Source organism: Zootoca vivipara, chromosome 8 (assembly GCF_965207765.1).
Source record: "Zootoca vivipara chromosome 8, rZooViv2.hap1.1, whole genome shotgun sequence".
Taxonomy (NCBI): Eukaryota; Metazoa; Chordata; class Lepidosauria; order Squamata; family Lacertidae; genus Zootoca; species Zootoca vivipara.
In genome coordinates, this window is record NC_142591.1 from 51875655 (window position 1) to 51896882 (window position 21228).

Sequence of the window (21228 nt, forward strand, 5' to 3'; positions counted from 1 at the left end):
ACTTGAATCCAGTCACAAATCTTGGCATTCTTAGGGGTAGATGACATGAAGAGTTTTGTGAGTTCCTGCCACCATGTAAATTTGTGTTCACTTAATGTCCTTTAAGCAATTCAAAAGGCAATTTTCCTGTAATAGAATAAGGAGTAGTTTAATAAGCAAACAGTTGTGCAGATTGCCTCTTCCCAGGGTTGTTGCTGTGAAGAAGATCGTTGCATACTCTCTTTTTCTACTGTGTTCATTCTTCATCTAACCCATTCCCTGCTCTTGATTCTTTTGATATTAGCAGACAAACAATTGTAACCAGAGATGATTCCCACTATGGTTTGGGTGTTGTCTTGATGCAAATGAAAGGAGGCAGGGAAGTTACTGCTGCATTTGCCTCCAGAATGCTTAATGCATCAGAAAAGAACATGTTCTGTCATTGAAAAAGAGGCTCTAACATGCTTCTGGGCAATGTAACACTTCAGGACTTTCTTGTGATATAAGGTTAACATTATGGTGTAACCATAAACCCCATACATAGTTCAAACAACCTCAATAATAGGTAAGCAGATCATCAGATTAGGGACTTCTATTTCCAAACTGATCATCTCCCAAACATTTGGAATACCACTGCAGATTGCTTATCCTGTGTTCTGATTTTAAGCCAAGAGGACATCAAATAAGATGTGGATGAAGCATTGGTAATTAAACAATAGCCCTCATCCACCCAAGGGGCGAGTATACCTTCAAAATGGAAAGTAGCCCTGAGTGCTGACCAAGACCCTATTGATCTTACCGGTATATAAGCAAAAGATAGTAATGCAAAAAGAAGCTATCCAGGCCTCTGCAAACATATTGGCAAGTAGCAAGTGAATTGTGCCTCCTCAGTGAGAAGATTTGAAAAATTGAGAATTGAGTAGTTCCAACATCTCCACAAGCAAGGTTAATGTGGTCCATGGAGATTGCCTAGGCATGTCTAACTAAAAGATGAAACAATCAAAGCATCTGGTAGGCAGGGATGAACAAAATCGTTGAGGAAATAATCAGGAACTGTATTGTGCCTTATGTGATAAATTTCAGGTGAACCCCCATTAATTCCAACAAACCATGGGAAATATTAGCTTAAGATATAATGGGGCACTTTGATGACCAAGCTGCAAAACAAATATGTATTATTGTGATGGTGATTTACTATTACAAAAGGGCAGAAGTTTCATTTTCTGACAAAACTGCTAGACTTAATTAAGTTTATGTTTGCAGTCTTTCCAGAGAAGGTCCTCTCAAGGAATTAGTGTCTGGCAATGGTCGACAGCTTATCTCATTTGAAATGGGATACACTTCTGCTGCAATGAAATAAAACACAGAACTCTTTTTTATGTCTGAAAAGTGTCCCTGTGCTAGTAGTATCAGCAAAGACTTAAGGGAAATCAGCTATCAGCTATTTGCAATACAGGATCCACTATTTTGGGCCAATTTCCTCTGGATTTCTGTGTCCCAATAGTTAAATGCCTCTCTGTGAAACATGCCATTTCCCCTTTGCAATGTGTCCCTTGCAGTCCAACATAGCAGTAAAATATCAATTTATTTTAGGAACGGAAGCCTCCATAACCTGTTGGGTGCTTATCTGAAGTTTTTCAGTGAGTACTAACAACATCTATAGTAAGACAGTCAAAACCAACATGGTGTATAATTCTGAAGCAGCCTTTCTGGTATTGAACCACCAAGAATTTGATTTGGCAAATATGTATTCTTATTTTCAATGAGCCATAGGAAAAACAAACATGGTAAAGGAAAAAGTAAAATGGGCCAAAGCCTTCAGCCATTCAAGTGCTATTTCAGCACCACCTAGTGGCAAACTGTTTCTCTGTAAAAAGGGTTTTAAAAAAAGATAGATGCAAGATAATTGTATTGGAGAGAAATGATAGCAGTTTACAAAAAACCAAAAAAAAAAACCAGAATTAAAAAAACAGATAAAAACAGTTAAAAACAACAATATAAAAGTTTGCAAAAATAATTAAAATCAACGATCAGCAAACCAGTTTATAGCACCTGTCAACATTCTGTATGTCTGAATAGACTTGCCTAGACAAAAATATTTTCAGCAGGCACCGAATACAGTGACGGCACCTGCCGGACGTCAATAATCAGGGAATTCTAAAGCATGGGCGCCGTCACACTAAAAAATCAATTTCTTACAAGTGCAAAACGAATATTCTGTGGCACCTGCAGCAGTGCCAGTTTCGCAGATCGAGGTTATGGGGCGAAAGAATAATAATTACTGTATCATTATCGCTTAACCGGAAGTAAGATTGGCCGCTGCACCCCCCCTTTTTTTGGCACCACGCCACACCACCTGACCCGATGGAGAGGGACGGGGCAACGAATGCAGACTGCGCACGCGCATACGGAACGGAATGGGGCCAGAGTTCGAGGCTTAGCGAGGGGCGCCCGGAGAAGTGGTCCAGCTCCTGAGATCTCGTTGCCATAGCTACACGCGCTGCCGGAAGTGCTCCTCCATGGTCCCGCCCACCTGCCCGAGCCCCTCCGTAGCGCAGAGCTCGGGCTCCTGGGAGAGGCTCCTTGGCCGCTGAAGATGGCGGACGGCGGGGCGAGCGCCGGGCAGCAGGAGCAGGAGCAGGAGCAAGAGAAGGCCGAGGACGAGGATACGGGACCCGGCACGAGCGCGATGCGGCGGGAGAAAGGGCCCCGTGGAAGCGGACGGCCCCCTACCGTCAGGGACCTGCAGGTACGGGAGTGGGGCGGGCGAGAGAGAGAGAGAGCCGTCGGTGTCGCCTCCCCTTCCTGGGAGTCGCTCCGCCTCGTAATCCCTCGCGGCGACGGTGGAGGTTTCCCAGAATGGCCCTCCAGGCCATAGCTGCCAAGTTATCCCTTTTTTAAAGGGATTTTCCATTATGCTGAATAGGCTTCCTCGCGAGAAAAGGGAAAACTTGGCAGCTATGCTCCAGGCTTGTGTAAGAAAGCAAGCTGGGAGCTTTCGCTTTCTGGGAGAGTTTAGAGCAACCAGGCATTATTTATTGGGAACAGCCGTGAGCTGCTCCCGCACCTTCTTTTCCTCGCAACTGATGGCGACACGCCTTGCCTTAGGTAAAAGCCTCCGCCGATCTCGCCGTGTTGCCAAACTGGTTGTACCGGGGGTGACTGTTAAATATAGGTTAAGAGCTGGAAATGTCGTTTCCTCATCACTCCCTAGTGTAATGAAATCGCATGGGGAAACTGCTCTGGCAGTGCATTCCTCTGCATGCCGTTTCGAAAGTAAGCGTCGCTGAGCTCAGTGGGGCTTGCTCCCAGGTGCATATGGTTTTGGTGCATATCCATATGGTGCATATGGTTTTGGCTGGGGATATTTGCCCCAGCAATTCAAGTTTGGGTGTGCTTTTTTTGCACACCAGGTCAGGCACCAGGAACGATTTTTCGAAATAAATCAAGGTAGCCATATAGAGTTGCCCGTTGATGTCAGAATCTCTTATCTAAAGTCTCAAACTCTGATATATTATTTGTGGCTTCACAGTTCTATAAAGCATTAAAATGTTTATGAAAAACATGTTCTTGCCCTAAATTTTGTCCCCTAACCCTGAAGCAGCTTGTTATTGAAATGGCACCTGGCTCTCTTCATATAAATGTTTGTTGTTTCTAATCCAGATTTTAAAAATCCATTGCAGTGAAACATCAATACTCAGGGAAACAAAATTGAACTATAATACTTTAGGTTTTCAGTGTAGAAACAAACCATATAGCAGCATTTTTCTTCGTTTAATTTTTGCTTCTTATTCTTTGGGCCATTTGTATTGATATTAATAAGATCTATTATGTCAATTACATGCGGCTTTTTTACTCTCACATCTTTGCCAAGTGCAAACCCACATCCACCATTCATTGAAAACAACAAAGGGGGCAAAAAAAAATACACGTGCAAAAACACATCAGGGACATATCTGTGTACTTTTAGAATCATGAAGTTAATCTTCATAGACTTTAAATAAAAAAGTATTTTGATAATTGCCTAGTTTGTGAGCTGGGATAGCTCAGTTGGTAGACCATGAGACTCTTAATCTCAGGGATGTGGATTCGAGCCCCACATTAGGTGAAAGATTCCTGCATTGCAGGGGGTTGGACTAGATTACCCTTGGGGTCCCTCCCAACTACAATTCTATGATTCTATACAGTGGAACCTCAGTTTATGAACACCTCGGTTTACGAATTTTCGGTTTACGAACGCCGCGGACCCATCTGGAACGGATTAATTCACTTTCCATTACTTTCAATGGGAAAGTTCGCTTCAGTTTATGAACAGACTTCTGGAACCAATTGTGTTCATAAACCGAGGTACCACTGTATAGCAAAGCTCATAACATTTCTGCCTCTTGCTTGGACTTCAGTATATATTCTAGAATAATTGCTTAGACACAGCATTAACATCCACTGTGTCTACAGCAAGAACCTGTGGCCCTCAGATATTGTTGGACCATTGGCCCCAGCCAGCATAGCCAATGGTCATGGAAGATGAGAGCTGTAGTCCCCAATTCCTGGTCTAGAAGTCAGTAGAAGTTGGCCTAATTTGCTTGTCATGTTAAACCATAGTTTAAAACAAACTATGCTGAAAACAAACCATAAGCCCAACTTTAGACAGCACCACACTTGTGGTCAGCAGGAGTGGAAAGAAGCACCATGCACCAGCATGCTTCTCTTTCAATTATATTTAATTAAAACTGGTTTTATGTAATATGTGAGCCAGGTCATTGTGTCTTAAGCACATGCTTGTTCTTCAGTTACTACATTATCCTTACTATACTTTTTTATTCTGAAAGTAAAATCATGTTCAGTCATATAAGGAATGTGCTCGCTTCGGCAGCATATATACAGTCATATAAGGAAAGGCTTTATCGCTGACATGAAGAAATATTATTAATTGTTGTGCTAACAAGTGTTGCTCTTTTGTGACATTAGTGATTTTTACTTGGCAAACAGCTGTTCTTTCAACAAGTGTTTTGGGGGGGTTGAAGCTTATTTTTAAAAAACAATAGTACAGTACTCATAACCATGCCTGCCCAATGATCTGCATGTTTGACCCGTATGAATTAGTCATCTCTCTTTTAAAAGAGAACTACATGTTGAATACAAACATGTAGTTGGTTTTTTGGGTCTGTAGACATTGACTAAAACATCTGATGTTTGGTATAGCTGGCATTGGCTGGATTGTATGAAGATGAAATGAAAAGACAACCATCTCATTCTGATAAACCAACAGCTAGAGTGACCAGTCATCCAACATTACCAGTGCAAAGGTAAAGAAGGGCTTTTATTAATTTTATATGACACTGTCAAACAATTCAAATTAACTGTGATAGTTCCTATAAGTGTGCATTTCAAAAATGCAAATATTATTTTAAAAATGTAGAGGAGCCTATTCCTGTATTACTGAAGACGCAATCCTATGTACACTTGTATGGGAGTAAATTCCATTGTGCACAGAGGTACTTTCTTCCAAGAAAACGTGCATTGGATGGCAGTGTAGAGCTACATAAGCTCTACTGAAATTCATGAAGGTTGATGAGCAACCCTGGGGCAAGGTGATTATAATATAAAATTTGTTGTAGACTGGTTCTTGTACAGCATTTGCATGCTATTCCTTTATTTATTATAGCAAGAGTCTTCTAACTTAGATTTGACTGTCACAACCTATGAACTCTACAGAGGTTGGATATCACAAATTTATTTTCAAATTAACAAAATTTAAGATTGGCGGTGCAAAATTAATGGAAGTTTAAATGAATATTTCTTGGCTGACTTCTTCAGAAGCTTGCGAAAACCAGAAAGAAGTATGAGTGATGACAAGGATAACAAAAGTTACCATAAAATAAGCATTTAATTGATTTATAATATTCATAAATAATGTGTTTAAGTTTTTATGTTCCTTTTCCCCTTGAACTTTTCTTGTCTTTTTTTATTGTTGTCATCATCACCAGCTGTAATAATAGTTGTCATCCTCAATTGTTGCGGATCCTCTCACATTGAACGTGGGGTTAATATCATAAGCTAACATGAGAAGAGACAGTGGAAGTATAATGGCTTTGAGGGCCTCCACAAATTAGTCTAATCGTCATCTAAGTTGGCAGCCATCACTACCTCTTGTTTGAGTGAATTCCACAGTTTAACTGTGCTGTGTGAAGAAGTACTTTCTTTTGTCTCTCCTGAATCTTCCAGCATTCAGCTTCATTGGATGGCTGAGTTTTCGTAAATCATGCACAATTTTATGCCCGCCCACCCCCGGCTTATTTGACTTTTTTTCTTGAAAACCAAACAGAAGTCCCAAATGCTGTAACCTTTCATCAGGGAGCCGTTACTCTTCAGTTTGACTGGGTGCCCTGCAAGACACCCTTCCAACTCCTTCGATTCTATATGATGATGCTTTTTCATTAGTAGGAAATATTGACAGGATATGTGGTTGTTGGCGTCTGTTTGTGTTGAAAGACACTGGAGTTCTCATCTCTTCCAAAAATATTGATTCCAACATGAAGTGAAAATAATTCCAATATAAGGCGTTATAAAGCTTCAGGGATTAGATATTGTATGTAAAAATAAAAAACTTAATTTCTAAATCATAAACTATATTTACTTGTAGAAGTTATTAAATGTCTATCTTGCCCTTTCTCCCAAAGGAGGTTCCTGACCTAGAGAGCTTACAGTTGAAAGCAGGGTGGGACAGCCCAGCCACTTTGCCATCTGAAACAGAGTGCTGTTTCTGGCGCTGCACAAACTAATGTACCAGTACTTTTGTTTGAAAATTTCTTAATACTTATGACCAATAAATGCTGTTTGCTTTCTTTCTTTTTCTTTTAAAAAAAGATTTTATTCAGGTGATTCAGGTGTTGTTGGGTCATCCAATAATATAGCATCCAATAAAATTGTCGCTGAACTTTTCAAAGAAGCAAAAGAACATGGGGCAGTCCCATTAGATGAAGTATCAAGAGCATCGGGGGATTGGCATAAAGCTAAAGTAAGTACATGCAATCATTTTTTTTATGGGAAAAGCACAATTGTTTTAATGCAAGCGTGCTTTTATTTAACAATTATAGCACTTGATTCCTTATTTTTTATTTTTAATACTTTCATTACAAAACATGAGCTGAATTAAGAGAGGCAGTGGGTAAAGTGTACTCCAATACATGATATTTGCCTGCTTTAAACAGCTTTTCTGCCAGACAGGAATTGACAGCAATTAACACTAGATGCTAGTGTCACATGTTGGGAGGTGATGGGAGAGGGTCATGTGAAAAGAAAAGGTATCTTTTGCACTGAAAATAGTATGGAAACACTGCCTGCAATTGAACACAAAGTCTAAAGTAGCCCACATGATATGGTAAATATCACCTTAGCAACTACAGTGGTACCTCTGGTTGTGGACATGATCCGCTCCGGGGTGCCGTTTGCACCCCGAAAAGTCCGCAACCAGAGCAGCGCTTCTGCGCATGCGCGAAGGGCACAGGGCGAAACCTGGAAATAAACACTTCCAGGGGTGCCGCATTCTTAACTTGAAAAGACGCAACCTGAAGCGGACGCAACCAGAGGTACCACTGTATTAGCCATTTCATTACATTGAACAAAATGAAAGCCACTGGATGTGGTAGTTGGTGACCACCCCCAGGTTCATGTTTAAACAGTGTGCACTGGTACATGTCCCTGACAACTACTTTTCATACTTTGCCTGACTTGATCCATTGCACCATACTATATGCCAGGCATCCCCGAACTGCGACCCTCCAGATGTTTTGGCCTACAACTCCCATGATCCCTAGCTAACAGGACCAGTGGTCAGGGATGGTGGGAATTGTAGTCCAAAACATCTGGAGGGCCAAAGTTTGGGGATGCCTGCTATATGCTAACCATAACTCAAACCAGGTTTTGTGGGTTCGATTTCCCCCTATGGGCCAGCTGCCTACTCCTGCATTGCAGCAGTGTTGGGTTAGATGATCCTCAGGGCCCCTTCCAACTCTGCTATTCAATTCTGTGATTTATTAATTTCCAGATATCCAACAAACAAGCCATAGTTTAGAGCTGCTTGTCTTATTTTTGTTTTCTGTCTGCTTAGCGCTTCTTAAATCTACTCCTATCTCTGTGGAACAGGAACCTCTGGAGGTGGAGTGACAGCTGGGACACTGGTTTGCTTTTCAATTTGAGCATCATGCCAGAGCATACTTTGCCATCCCACTTCAAACTATGCTTTTAGATCCTGTTTTACTGGTTGATCAAAACAACATCATTTGGCATGCTTGAGTTTTTCTATACTATAGTTTTTCTGTGCTATAGGAAATTACTTTCTGCTCACCAGAAGAGAAGAGTGTCACTATCTATAAAAATGTTGTTTTGAGTTGTTTATTACTTAATTGTGTAAAGATTAAACCAGTTGTCATTGACTTTTGCCAAATCTTCCCCCCTGTGAAGGCTTTCTTTCTAAGCTGCAGGGTGCATATTTTACAAAGTATTTACTTAACTAAACAGTGATCTGTTAATATTGCTAGTAGTCAGTTGGTTTAAAATAAATACAAGTAGTTACTGCAGCTCTGTAACTCAGGCCTGTATTTTTAATATTTTATTAGTCATTTTCTGGTGGTGGATACAGATTGGGGAAGTCAACTCTGAAGCGCTCTGAATATATCTATGGAGAAAACCAGTTTGGACACGATGTAAGTATAAATATGATGAACATAATTTCCTGTTACATGCAAGAGATAATTAACTTTAGGAACCCTGTCTGTGTAACATATGACATACCCAACTGCAAGAGAAGTTCCTGATGGCTTGTTCCTTATATCGTCAATATATAGTACCTAGGTAATTTTATAGAACCTTAAGTTTCATTTGACAATAATAATGTTTTGAACTCCAGTTATGCAGAAACAAATGTTTTAAAGGGAATGTAATTATTTCTGTACTAGGGATTCAGAATGAGTTTTAGAGCTAGTTAGGGGAAAGGAATCAAGGTGGTTCTCTTATTGATCAGAGCTCCTATTCGAATAAAAGCTTCACTTTAAGTGATATGCCCAAAATATAAGATCTTAGCCCTTCAGCCAGTGTATATGGAGTGAAAGATACAAAGTGATACCCTCTAACTAGACAGCATGCCATATTTGTGGTTTCTTCTGAATGAGCAATAGAATACATTACCATGTGTTACCTGACCACATCATGGTTGGCACTAGCAATCCCATTGTCTTCCTTATTGGTTGATGTTCCATAAGGGCAGTGTGGATTCATATGTGAGAATTCCCCTGCAGTGAAGAGAGTGAGGCAGTCTTTGCTCATAAAGAGCTACAGAGGCACAGCAGAGCTCTTCTGGACACTGACTTGGAGCTAATGTGTCTTTGATTACATTCTGATAGCATAAATTCAAAGGCAAGTGCAACACATTCCTTTTAGACTATGGGTTGTACCCAATGTTAGTTCTACACATAGTACACACATTTAAATTAATGGACATAACTCACGTGGGTCCATTACTTTTAATGGGTCTACTCTTTGAAGGCAGCCCTGTTTAGGGAAGCTTTTAATGTTTGACGGACTATTGTATTTTAATATTTTGTTGGAAGCCGCCCAATATTATTATTATAGCTGAATAGAATGTTTAGTAATAGTGGAAAACAAACCAAGATGAATATAATGATCAGACATCTGGTGTTACTTTTTTACATTTTCAAAGTACATCTGATTTATTCATAGGTTCAAATTTTACTTAAACTGTGGAGGAACGGTTTTAGTTTAGATGATGGAGAGCTGAGATCGTACACAGATCCAGTGAATGCAGAGTTTCTTGAGTCTGTTAAAAGAGGGTAAGTTTATGGTATTTGTGACTATAGGAACACATTGCTTCCAGTGCAGTAGAAGAAACCAGCTGGAGAGGAAATCCAAGAAGCCTCAGTAGCTAAGTAGAAGTCCTAGGTTCAATTAAAGAGATGCTGCTTGGTTGGGAGCACTCCCTTTTCCACAAGGTGGTCTTCTGTTTTACGTGATGGCCTTAGCACTACCTAGGCAAGGCTTCAGGAATCAGGCTAGATCATAAGACCCAAGCTCAGATATTGTTTCAGCAGCCAAGTCTCAAATAGAGCTGCAGCTTCTATTTTGTCTGCCATTGAGGAGAGGAGCATCTTAATTTATAGTGGCCTAGTTTGCTTTAGTAGTAATTGACTCCGGCGGAGCATAGGAGGCTGTGGATCCACTAGGGCAGAGGTTGGGAGACCTCAAGCCCAGGGGCTGAACATGGTCCTCCAGGCCTCTGTCTCCATCCCCAGGCCGTGTCCCATACCAGCCCCATTCCTCGCCCTCCTCAAGTGCTTTCTCCTGGTTGAAATGTGGCCTTGAACTATGATAATGCATCTTGCTTACTTGGATAAAGAGATAAGCCTCTTAGCTGCAATATAGCCTACTCTACAAAGGTGAGAGCCGCATCTGTTTTTTCCAGCCTCACCCACCACTGGGATGCAGTTCCTGCAAGGTTGCCCAGGCTGTAAAACACAACATGGCATCCTCATCCTGTAGAGGTATTGGCACAACCAGCTCTTCTGGTGAAAAGTTTCTGTTGGGCTGTTTACATCTGGAACTGGGAGCAATCCCCCCCCCCAAATCTCCAGCTGAACTGCTTAAAGAAGAGTTTTATTTTTTTAAGAGTGGGAGTTTGGTCTTAGGATCAGAGGGTTTAGCATCTGGAGCACTGGTCCAGTTAGTGTCAAGGGAACTGTTCTAACTTATGATAGAATGTAGGCTGCCATAGACCATTTTGGTAAAGAAAGGATAAATATTTAGGGAATGGATGGTAGTTTGCAACCAGCAGGCACCAAAAACAAGCTGTTTCCAGATCAAGGTAATAGATCACAATTACCAGGGAAGTCCATATATCCCATAAATGACATGTGGGGAAACATGTTTATTATATATGTTGCTTTATGAAAAGGGTTGGTTTTGATATAGGACTTTTTGTATTAAAAATGTACCAAAAAGGATTTTCCGTTACTAGGGGCTGTATCATCCTCAGCCACTGAATAGGATTTGAACACACAGCCCTGTAACATGGTGATGACCCTTCTAGGCAGTCTTTTATTTTCAGTCTGTGGCTTCAACATGTAGCAAGTGAAGTACATATAATTTTGCCTTTCACCCCCCACCCCTTCCTGACCATAATTTTGCCTGTAGCATTTCTTATGTATGCCTGATTAACAGCACAATACTATACATGTCTACTGAAATATAAGTCTTTTTTGGTTCTTATTCTGTGGTAAGTGTGTATAGGATAGTAGCTTAAATAAGCCATTTTATCTGCATTGTGGAATGTATGTGAGGATGGTAGGGAAGATTAGAGCATAGTGGATCTGAACTATTATCATTATTTCACATTTTAATGACATGATCCAGACAAAACTGAATACTTTTCAGTTTCATCACTTGCTCTTTATGCTCTTGCATAAACCAATAAACTTGCTTAAATTGGATATTTTTCCTTTTATTTCTGCTGTTAAGAGAGATTCCTGCAGAACTTCAACGTTTGGTGCATGGAGGCCAAGTTAATCTGGATATGGAAGACCACCAGGAGCAGGAATATGAAAGGCCGAGATTGAGATTCAAAGCTTTCAGTGGAGAAGGCCAGAAACTTGGAAGGTTAATTTTTTTTCAAAATCCTTGGTTTATAAAAATACAATTATCTCCCCCCTGCCCAACCACACAGCAATTCCTTGCTGAGTAGAAGGGGAAGCAGGATGAATGTGTAGACCCTGCTGGCCACATCTGGCCTACAGGCTGCTGGTGCTCCACCACTGCTATAGGTCTTCTGCATGCTATGCAGACTATATGCTTCTCACTTGCCACCCCATTCCAACAGTTTGTTTTAATTTTTTAAGTTAATCTTAGCATTTGAGTTTGGTAAAAGCAATTCGACTAAGGATGCTCAGTGGGACTGAGTAAACATGCATAAGATTGGGCTGTTCCTCGTTTGAAGCTTTTCCCCTCCAAGCTAATGATAATTATATGCCTGGTATTGCTAAGTGAAATACATTTAAATTGCTCTGCTGTTTTAAACTGGTTTCCTTTATTATTGAAGGCTGGCAGGTTATGGATATTGGGTTGAATCTAGATTTCTCTGGAGCAGAGTGCTGCTTCAAGGACACTCTGCTGGAGGAAAGGGACTAGGAATTTATTTTGTCAGTTTCTTCTTTGTCTTGAGAAACTGTTCCAGAGGATTGGGGGACCCTCTAGAACTAAGTTGCAAGTACAGTGGTACCTCAGGTTACAAACTTAATTTGTTCCGGAGGTCTGTTCTTAACCTGATGAAACCGTTCTTAACCTGAGGTACTACTTTAGCTAATGGGGCCTCACGCTGCCACTGCACAATTTCTCTTCTCATCCTGGGGCAAAGTTCTTAACCCGAGGTACTACTTCCGGGTTAGCGGAGTTTGTAACCCGAACTGTTTGTAACCTGAGGTGTTTGTAACCCAAGGTACCACTACAGTTCTTGGAGCTGAAGAGGGAATTGATGAAAATTGCCTTCCCTCTGCTGGAATGGTAGTTCTTCCATTAACAGACAGAGCCTTTTTTCTGTTTACAGAAGGGCATGTCTGGACATCTTTTTATGGCTGTTGGAAGTTTACATATACTGGTCCAAAATACGCAAGAGCACTATGTTATTTTTGACTGTATTCTCTCAGTGTTGAGATTTCTTACTGCTTTTTGACATATACAATAATTGGCACTGTGCTTAATTACAAAATGCAATGTTAGAAGTGTGGAGAGGTGCAAAGAAGAGCTAATTTGTCCATGGCTAGGGGGCGCAATTTGGACGGTTCTGCCAGGGGCGCAAGATCACCTAGCTGCGGGTCTGGTGGTAGAGCATCTGCTTTGCATCCAGGACACCCCCGGTACAATCCTCAGCATCTTGGGGTACTGCTGACAAAGGTTACTGATTTGAAACCCTAGAAAGCAGCTGCCTATCAGTGTGAAGATGGACCAGTGGTCTGATTTGGCATAATAAGACAGTTAACGTATGTTCTTACTTTATTTTATATTTTGTGAGTGTAGATTTACTTATAACCAGTCCCTTAAGCGACTGAAATGTTTTTAACATCCAATTCAAATCCTTTTCTTTGTATTAAACAAATACAAGAGCACAATGTTCTGTTGAATTGTATGAGGTACTGAGGAAGGCAAGAGAGCATATTTAGAAGGCAGCCTTGCACTCTCTTTGTAGACACATTCATTTGCAAGTAAGCCCCATTGATTTTAGTGGTACTGGTTGGCTCGTAGATAAAGTCTTTTACATTGCCATTTCAACTGTCTTTCAGCTATTTCACTTGTTTCTTAATTTTAGCCTTACACCTGAGATTGTCAGTACACCATCTTCTCCAGAGGAAGAAGAAAAATCCTTCCTTGATGCTGTGGTTCTGATCGATGACTCTGTGCCAACAACTAAGATTCAGATTAGGCTAGCAGATGGAAGTCGTTTAATACAAAGATTTAATCATACCCATAGGTAAGTTTAACTGTTTAACTGTACTGAAACATCGGATCTTAGTTCCAGATTATCACAACTTGTCATCTGAAGCTTATTGCCAGTATTCGGAGCTGATGAGTGGTTTGTTTTTAAAGTGCAGAGCACATTGTATTAATTCAAAGACTAAAATATACTTGTTATACTTTTGTCAATAGGATTATAGATATTCGGAACTTTATTATCCAGTCTCGCCCTTTGTTTGCCACCACTGACTTTGTGCTTCTGACTACATTTCCACACAAAGAGCTTACAGATGAAAGCCTGACACTACAAGAATCGGATATTCTGAACACTGTGATTCTTCAGCAGCTAAAGTAAATCTTGAGCCTTTCAGTGCAATATTGCTTCTGTGAATGGGTAATGTTCCATACTGTTCCTCAAAAATGCTTCCAAGGAGAAAGGGGGGGAAATGACAGAGAGAAACTAACCGTTTCCCACTTTAATAGATCAATTGGAGTTTAGTACTGTTCTGTCTTCCAGTGATAATTTGTCTGAATTGGAATTCAGAGATTTGCTAATAAATCTTAATTGATTTTTGTATTCTTCCAAAACAGCCTGTATAAACTGGTGTGAATTCAAGTACTTCTTCTATTGGGTGGGGGTGAGGGTTGGGGGTAATTTATAAGGGTGCAGAAGCCATTTTTGTAGAAAGAGAAAGGGCCTCTTTTCTGGTAAGACTTGAACTGTGGAAGAATTTTATGCTGCATCAGCTAATAGCCATTAAGAATTTAGGGTTGCAGTCCTATGCTCCTTTGTTTGAGAGTAAACCCATTGAACTCATTGGGATTATACTCTGAATAGACAGTAACAGGATTGCACTATTTTATCAGCTGAGATATGTGTATGCCCCATCGTATGAAATATTGAAAATACTCTGTTTATAGGTTGTCTTCCACATGTCTAGCATAATATAAACACATTCTTTAATCTAGTGCTAGTGAGATATTTGGCCTGTTGCGCAGCTCTTATGTCTGGGAATTCAACAATGTATGGTGGGACGGCACTGTTTTTGCTTAAATAAAAGTCCAATTTGCACCTTATCATATTCAAATATCTGGCCAATATGTTGCTTAAAGTAACTTAAAGTTTTAACATAAAGACAATTTGACCAATATCATTTCTATTCAGATTGTTAATAGTTGACTGATTTTGAATCCTGAGACTCTTTTTAGAAAAGTAGTCTTTTTTGAGAACCTTGAGCTATATATCTCATGCTCAGTATTGTTTGAATGATGAAAAATGGAACTTCCAGGATAGCTTGTTGCTGTTTTTCAAAGCAGAAATGAAGAAGGGATATACATTAAGAGAAGCGTTTTATGTCGAAATTGGTATGTGGGGTTTGTTTTTTAACTAAAAATATTTTTTCTGACTAATTTTGAGTTGGTCAACCATGTTTTTTTCCTTTTGATCTGTATAGCAGCTCCCCTTGAAATTCACACATGTATATATATACATTTCAGAGTTACAAACATTTCAAACAAATATTTGAAAAGGTTTAGTAGAACTTGGGGGGAAGATTTTGTAAATCCAATGTCTGCATGATTGAACCAATCGCAAATTCTCCTGTAGTAATCAATAAAAAGAATGTTTTAACTATAGAGCTTCTACATGTTTTTCATATTTCATTTTATTTTTATTTTTAAAAAATGGAAATGTGCCTGTGTCTGAGTATGTGCCTGCTGTGAATCTGAGGAACAGGTAAGTGGAACCACAAGACAGCTAATGGGTTTTAAGTTAACTTTATGAAGACATTGGAGCTTGAGTGTAACCCATTGTAACCCAAGTGTTCCCATTCAGATGAACTGGGTACATGCCCAAGATTACATGCCCCAGGACCTGTCAAAGCGTGGGACAATATTGTGGGGGTGGGGGGTGGGGTGGGGGTCTGAGGCATTGTGCTGCTGCTGCTCCTAACATCACCAAGTAAGATCTATTTTACTCCCTCTTCTGTCCATCCTCAGCCTGCTGGTGCTTCTAAGGTGGGCAGAACCACCACCTCTCCCTTTTGCTATTCAAATTCCAGCCTTGGGGCTTTCTGAGCTACTTAGAATACAGCCCAGCTGTAGACACTTATAGGCTTGTGCTGTAATGTGATTAGGAGAGGGAAAGAAAGCAATGTTTTGAAATGGCTGCTTGTGGGGTGAAACTGAAGATCAATTTGTCTGAGTGGGGTTCCTTAACTAACAAAGTATCTGTTTCAATTGGGGTATATTAAAACATTTTTTTAAAGCCCCATGCTAACTTGAGTCGGCATGGCCTGTAAAATGTTAGCAACAAGCTCGTTAACTTTTCAAACAGTAAAGCGGTGAAAACCAGTCATACTGGAGAATTAGTCCCTTTAACTTTCCCTTTAAATTTTCATCTCCACTCTAAGGCAGGTTAGGAGAAAGAAGCTTTTGTAAAGGGATGCAAAACAGTTAAAAGCAGACAGGACAGAGGCACCTTTAACATTTCATTTCTACTACAAGCCAAACTGTGGTGAAGGCTGGAGATGGAGGACAGTGCAGGTAAAGTAAAGTTTTTGCTTTCCATGATTAACCAAAACAAAACCTGTTTTTCTAAGTCATTCACTAGATATTGTATTAATGTATTCATTTTGTTTAAATAAAAATAAGTGTGGTCTTCTTGGTTTAGCAGCCAGCAAGCTTCTCAAGAGATGCTGACCTTGAACTAACCCTTGAGGTCTAACTTCCTACCTTTCTCGCTTACCAAAAGAGAACTCTACATCATATGCCTTAAAGCATTTCTGGCTAAATTCATTATGAGAGAATATCTTCATTATCAATTATTATAATGCCTCTTGTTTTGCTTCTTGTTTTGGTCAAATGCCAAAATTAGAAATCATCCAAATTACATCATTTGTAACTTGCAGAATTTAGTGTTCATGATTTCTTCTGAGCTAAACCTGGAGAAGATTAACAGATAAACCAGTTAGTCAGGGATAGGAATTGTTTAGTAGCATTGGTCCCATGATTAACCAGTACTGCTTTACTTGGATTTAAGCCACTCTACATAAAAAGGTGCCATCCAGCTTGGAGGCTGTTTTCAACCTTTAGTCTCTTGCAAAACTATTAATGCAGATGAACACAGTGGTGGCTGCAGCCACAGTGGTGGCTGCAGCCATTGTTAGTGCAATGAGCATAAAAAATTAAACAGAATTAACTTTCTGTAGCATTCTCCCCTGTCCAAAGGGCCTCTTTGACCCAGCTGTGTCAATGTGACTTCTTATTCCTGTCACAGTGCTAAAGATTTAAATTGCGTGATTGGATTTGAAATAGACTACCTGTTGAAGGGAGGGAGGGAAGTCGAAAGCTCAGCAGAGCTAAAAGTTGTATTGTTTGGTATTGTAATGTTGAGAGTGATGTTAAAGGAATAAAATATTTTTTTTAAAAAAAAGAGAAGTTATGTCAGCTGGTCATCTCTCTGCCAAACACCTATTAACCATGAAACTCTTTAAAGCCAGTGTATGGATTTAATGATGGGAAATCATGTATGGCAAGTCTGACTCTATGGATGCTAATTCAAAAATATCCAGGAACTGAAGCTTGTGCTTTAAGATTGTACATGAAGCGCATACACAGGAATAAATAGCACTTGAGAGAGAGAGAGAGAGAGAGAGAGAGAGAGAGCAATGCTTATAATTTCCTGCATGTCACTCCTCCATGATTTTATTAAAAGGGACCCCTGACGACTCTGGGGTTGCGGCGCTCATCTTGCTTTACTGGCCAAGGGAGCCGGCGTACAGCTTCCAGGTCATGTGGCCAGCATGACTAAGCCACTTCTAGTGAACCAGAGTAGTGCACAGAAACGCTTTTTACCTTCTCGCCGGAGCAATACCTATTTATCTAGTTGCACTTTGATGTGCTTTCAAACTGCTAGGTGGGCAGGAGATTGGACTGAAGAACGGGAGCTCACCCCATCGGGGGATTCGAACTGCCGACCTTCTGATCAGCAAGCCCTAGGCTCTGTGGTTTAACCCAGAAGGCCACCCGCGAAACGGCTGAATTCATAATCCTGAGAACCACATTGGTGTGGTGCAAGATACAACACAGATGAATTACATGCTTTTGATACTAGGAAAATTCATGAGGAATTTAAAATATTTTAGCAATCTTTATATTCTCCAGTCATTACAAATTAATCTGACACAAAAAAAACTTACATCAGTTAAACTATCTACAGAGCAAAATATCTTCCTAAATTGTAGAATTTTTTGTTGTTGTTTAGCCGTTTAGTCGTGTCCAACCCTTCGTGACCTCATGGACCAGAGCACACCAGGCACTCCTGTCTTCCACTGCCTCCCACAGTTTGGTCAAACACACTGGAGCAGTGTCGTTGTTTTAGGTGAGTGATGTCCCTGCCCCTTCGTAAAAAAAGCTCCCCCCCCAAAAAAGGTCAATAACTTTGGCTTTGCACCCCCCACTCCTTAATGAGTAGATCGCTATTGGGAGTAGATTGCAGTGTCTTGGGAGTTGGACGTGCCTGGTGTACAACATAAAAGTTTGTTTGCAGTTGATGTAGCTCTTTTCATTTCAGATCCAATTTCATCCATTGCTAAGATTAAAACTTTATTAATTCAATATGGGCATCTATCTGGTTTCTCAGTCAAATAATTGACAATGTAAGCATTACATTCTAGGAATTCCTCAGTTTCAATCACCTGGCAACTACGTGTGGCTCAATAATCAAGGTCTTTTTATATCTGTAAGGTGTTGCTTATATCTCTGTGTCTTAACAGAATATGTTTTGTACTGTAATATTTCTGGGCATCTATTTAATGGAAATCACTTCTGTTGTTCAAAGGTTCAAGGATAATTGATGGTTCCATTTACTATACAAGTGATTAAAGATACCTGGAGTACTGAAGGCCCTTGACCAGTGCTGGTCAAGGCTATATTTTCAAGGCTGGCTGTTTATACTCAAGGCTGACAGCTTATCAGCTAGCTACTGGCAATACACCTTATCTGGTATATTGTAAAATATGTGTTCTTCTGTAAAGCTGATGTTGATAGCCTGAGGCTCAAACTACACATGACACGGTGGCAGGTCTCTGTGCTCAAACTTGAATCTGCCCCAAGCACATAGAAAGCAGAGTTGGGAGAAAAAGCAATGGGGCCTTCCTCACCTGAGGCCACACATGTCTGATCCCAGAAGTGAATAAATCTGGGATAAAAGCACGTAGGCAGAGGGGCTGCAGAGGCTTAAGCAGCAAGCTTAGATTCAGGTTAAAAGCATGTGTATTTTGAGCCTGAGTTAGGGTGGTATAGTGGATAGGGTGTTAAATGTACAGCTGTACCTTGGTAGTCGAATGCCTCAGTTGTCGAACAAATTGGCTCCCGAACGTTGCAAACCCGGAAGTGAATGTTCTGGTTTGCAAACGTTTTTTGGAAGCCAAATGTCCAATGCAGCTTTCATGACTTATGATTGGCTGCAGGAAGCTCCTGCAGCCAATCGGAAGCAGTGCCTTGGGTTTTGGACCATTTTGGGAGTTGAACAGACTCCCGGAATGGATTAAATTCAAGAACCAGGGTACAACTGAACCTGTGATGTGAAATGACAAAGAAAGCTAGAGTACTTGGTTTTAAAGGAGAATGTGAGAACAGTAAGCTGTTGGAATGGAGAGAATCACTTGGACAGGGCCAGCCCAATACATTTTGGCACCTGAGGCAGACCACAAAATAGTGCCCCCCTCCCCACCAGGGAAGAAGGGTTGAGGGAAAATACACCAGGAACAAGCAGGGAAAGATCTACATCGGAATCTGCTGCCCCTATGGATTCTGCCACCTGAGATGGTCGCCTCACCTTGCCTTCTAAGTGGGCCAGCCCTGCATTTGATGCAAAGTCTGTGACAGGGTGTGGAATCATTTTCAGCCCGAAGGCCCACAGCCCCTCCTGGGGAACCTTCTGGGAACTGCATAGTTAGGAAAGGTCAGAGGCAAAAGTGGGTGGAGCAGTAGCCTATATTCCGGTCATCCTAAAGTCAGAGGTTTCAACACAGCATCTCTCCATCCAGGCAGCAAAAGGCATTATCACAGTACAAAAGGATAAGCTAGCCGAGCAAAACACACAAGGAAGGTGTGAAGCAGGGCCAGCAGTGTGGTGTGGCCTGAGTGGGAGAGAGTCTGTGGTGAGTCCCATGGGCTGGCTAGAGCAGGCGTCCCTACAGATGTTTTGGCCTACAACTCCCATGATCCCTAGCTAAGAGGACCAGTGGTCGGGGAAGAGGGGAATTGTAGTCCAAAACATCTAGAGGGCCGAAGTTTGGGGATGCCTGGGCTAGAGAGTCCTGGAGGGTCAGATATGACCCCCAGGCCTGAGGTTCCCCACCTCTGCCCTATAGGAAGAGCAGGAAAAATGTAGTGGGTCAACAAACTACAAATTGTTCCTGGGATGGGAGAGGCTGACCCCTTTAGTTCAGGCACTGGGGACTTCAAGGTTGGATTATTGCAATGCACTGTGTGTAGGGCTTCCCTTTCACTTGACCTGCAAACCCCAGTTAGTGCAGAATTCTGCAGCCCAGTGCCAGGCCTAATTGTGTGTGGGGTGGAGCTTTCCATTGCTGATCTAAATAAAACAAGGTACTCTAAGGTGCTTTAACTTTTCCACCACAGGACATTTCAAAAGTTGCTGGGGCACACGCCGTTCAGCCGCTGTAAAAAGGCAGTACATTCAGTGTTCCCTGAGTTCGGATTTTTCCTGAAAAATGTATGCATATATCCCAGTTCTCTTGAAGCAATGAGGCCAGAGATCGCTTTATTGTTTGCTAGTCATACTTGCGGGTGGCGCTGTGGTCTAAACCACAGAGCCTAGGGCTTCCCAATCAGAAGATCGGCGGTTTGAATCTGCATGACGGGGTGAGCTCCCGTTGTTCAGTCCCAGCTCCTGCCCACCTAGCAGTTTGAAAGCATGTCAAAGTGCAAGTAGATAAATAGGTACCACTCTGGCGGGAAGGAAAACGGCGTTTCCGTGCGCTGCTCTGGTTTGCCAGAAGCGGCTTAGTCATGCTGGCCACAGGACCCGGAAGCTGTCTGCGGACAAACGCCAGCTCCCTTGGCCTATAGAGCGAGATGAGCGCCGCAACCCCAGAGTTGTCCTAATGGTACCTTTACCTTTATCTTTAGTTATACTTGCCATGCAGTGTTTGCATTCAGATAAAGACCGCTTGGTTACACCTGCATAGAACAAACTTGGAAAAGGCACGTTCCAAGTTTTCACACTGTGTGTGCTCTGAGGCAGTTCTTGTAGCCTGTTTACTGTGCTGAAGTCCACAGAGGGTTGGATGGATTGTGCTCCTCCTCACTGCACATAGGTCCAGAGCACCTAAGTTCCCCACTGCGTGGTCATAGGGAGGTCATGAGGTAGCAGAGTTGGTGGAGCATTAGAACATGGGACTCTTACGGTTGTGGGTTCGAGCCACACATAGGGCAAAAGATTCCTGCACTGCAGGGAGTTAGACGAAATGACCCTCGTGGTTCCTTCCAACTCTACAATTCTGCAATTCTATGAGGAGGTCTCTAGCCAATCATAACTCAAGGCCAGGTGACAGAGCTGACGACCTCGTCAAAAATGGTTGTGATGTTTCCCAAGAAATGTAAATTTATATTTAATCCCAATTACCCATGGATGGAGCTTTCTGTTTCTTTCCCAGAGTTAATTAATAGCTAACTAGTGGTATATGGTTGCATTAGTTATAGTAA

At 41.3% G+C, this 21228-nt stretch overlaps 1 protein-coding gene across 1 annotated transcript; it reads left to right on the forward strand.

Moving 5' to 3' along the window:
- Positions 1-1715: 1715 nt before the first annotated feature.
- UBXN2B (UBX domain protein 2B) lies at positions 1716-15129 on the forward strand. Its single transcript, XM_035126017.3, has 8 exons — positions 1716-2728; positions 5182-5285; positions 6847-6997; positions 8598-8684; positions 9718-9827; positions 11509-11646; positions 13349-13510; positions 13687-15129. Exons 1-8 carry the CDS (start codon positions 2576-2578, stop codon positions 13847-13849), a joined length of 1068 nt encoding a protein of 355 aa, XP_034981908.3. The 5' UTR covers positions 1716-2575; the 3' UTR covers positions 13850-15129.
- The last annotated feature ends 6099 nt before the right edge of the window (positions 15130-21228 follow it).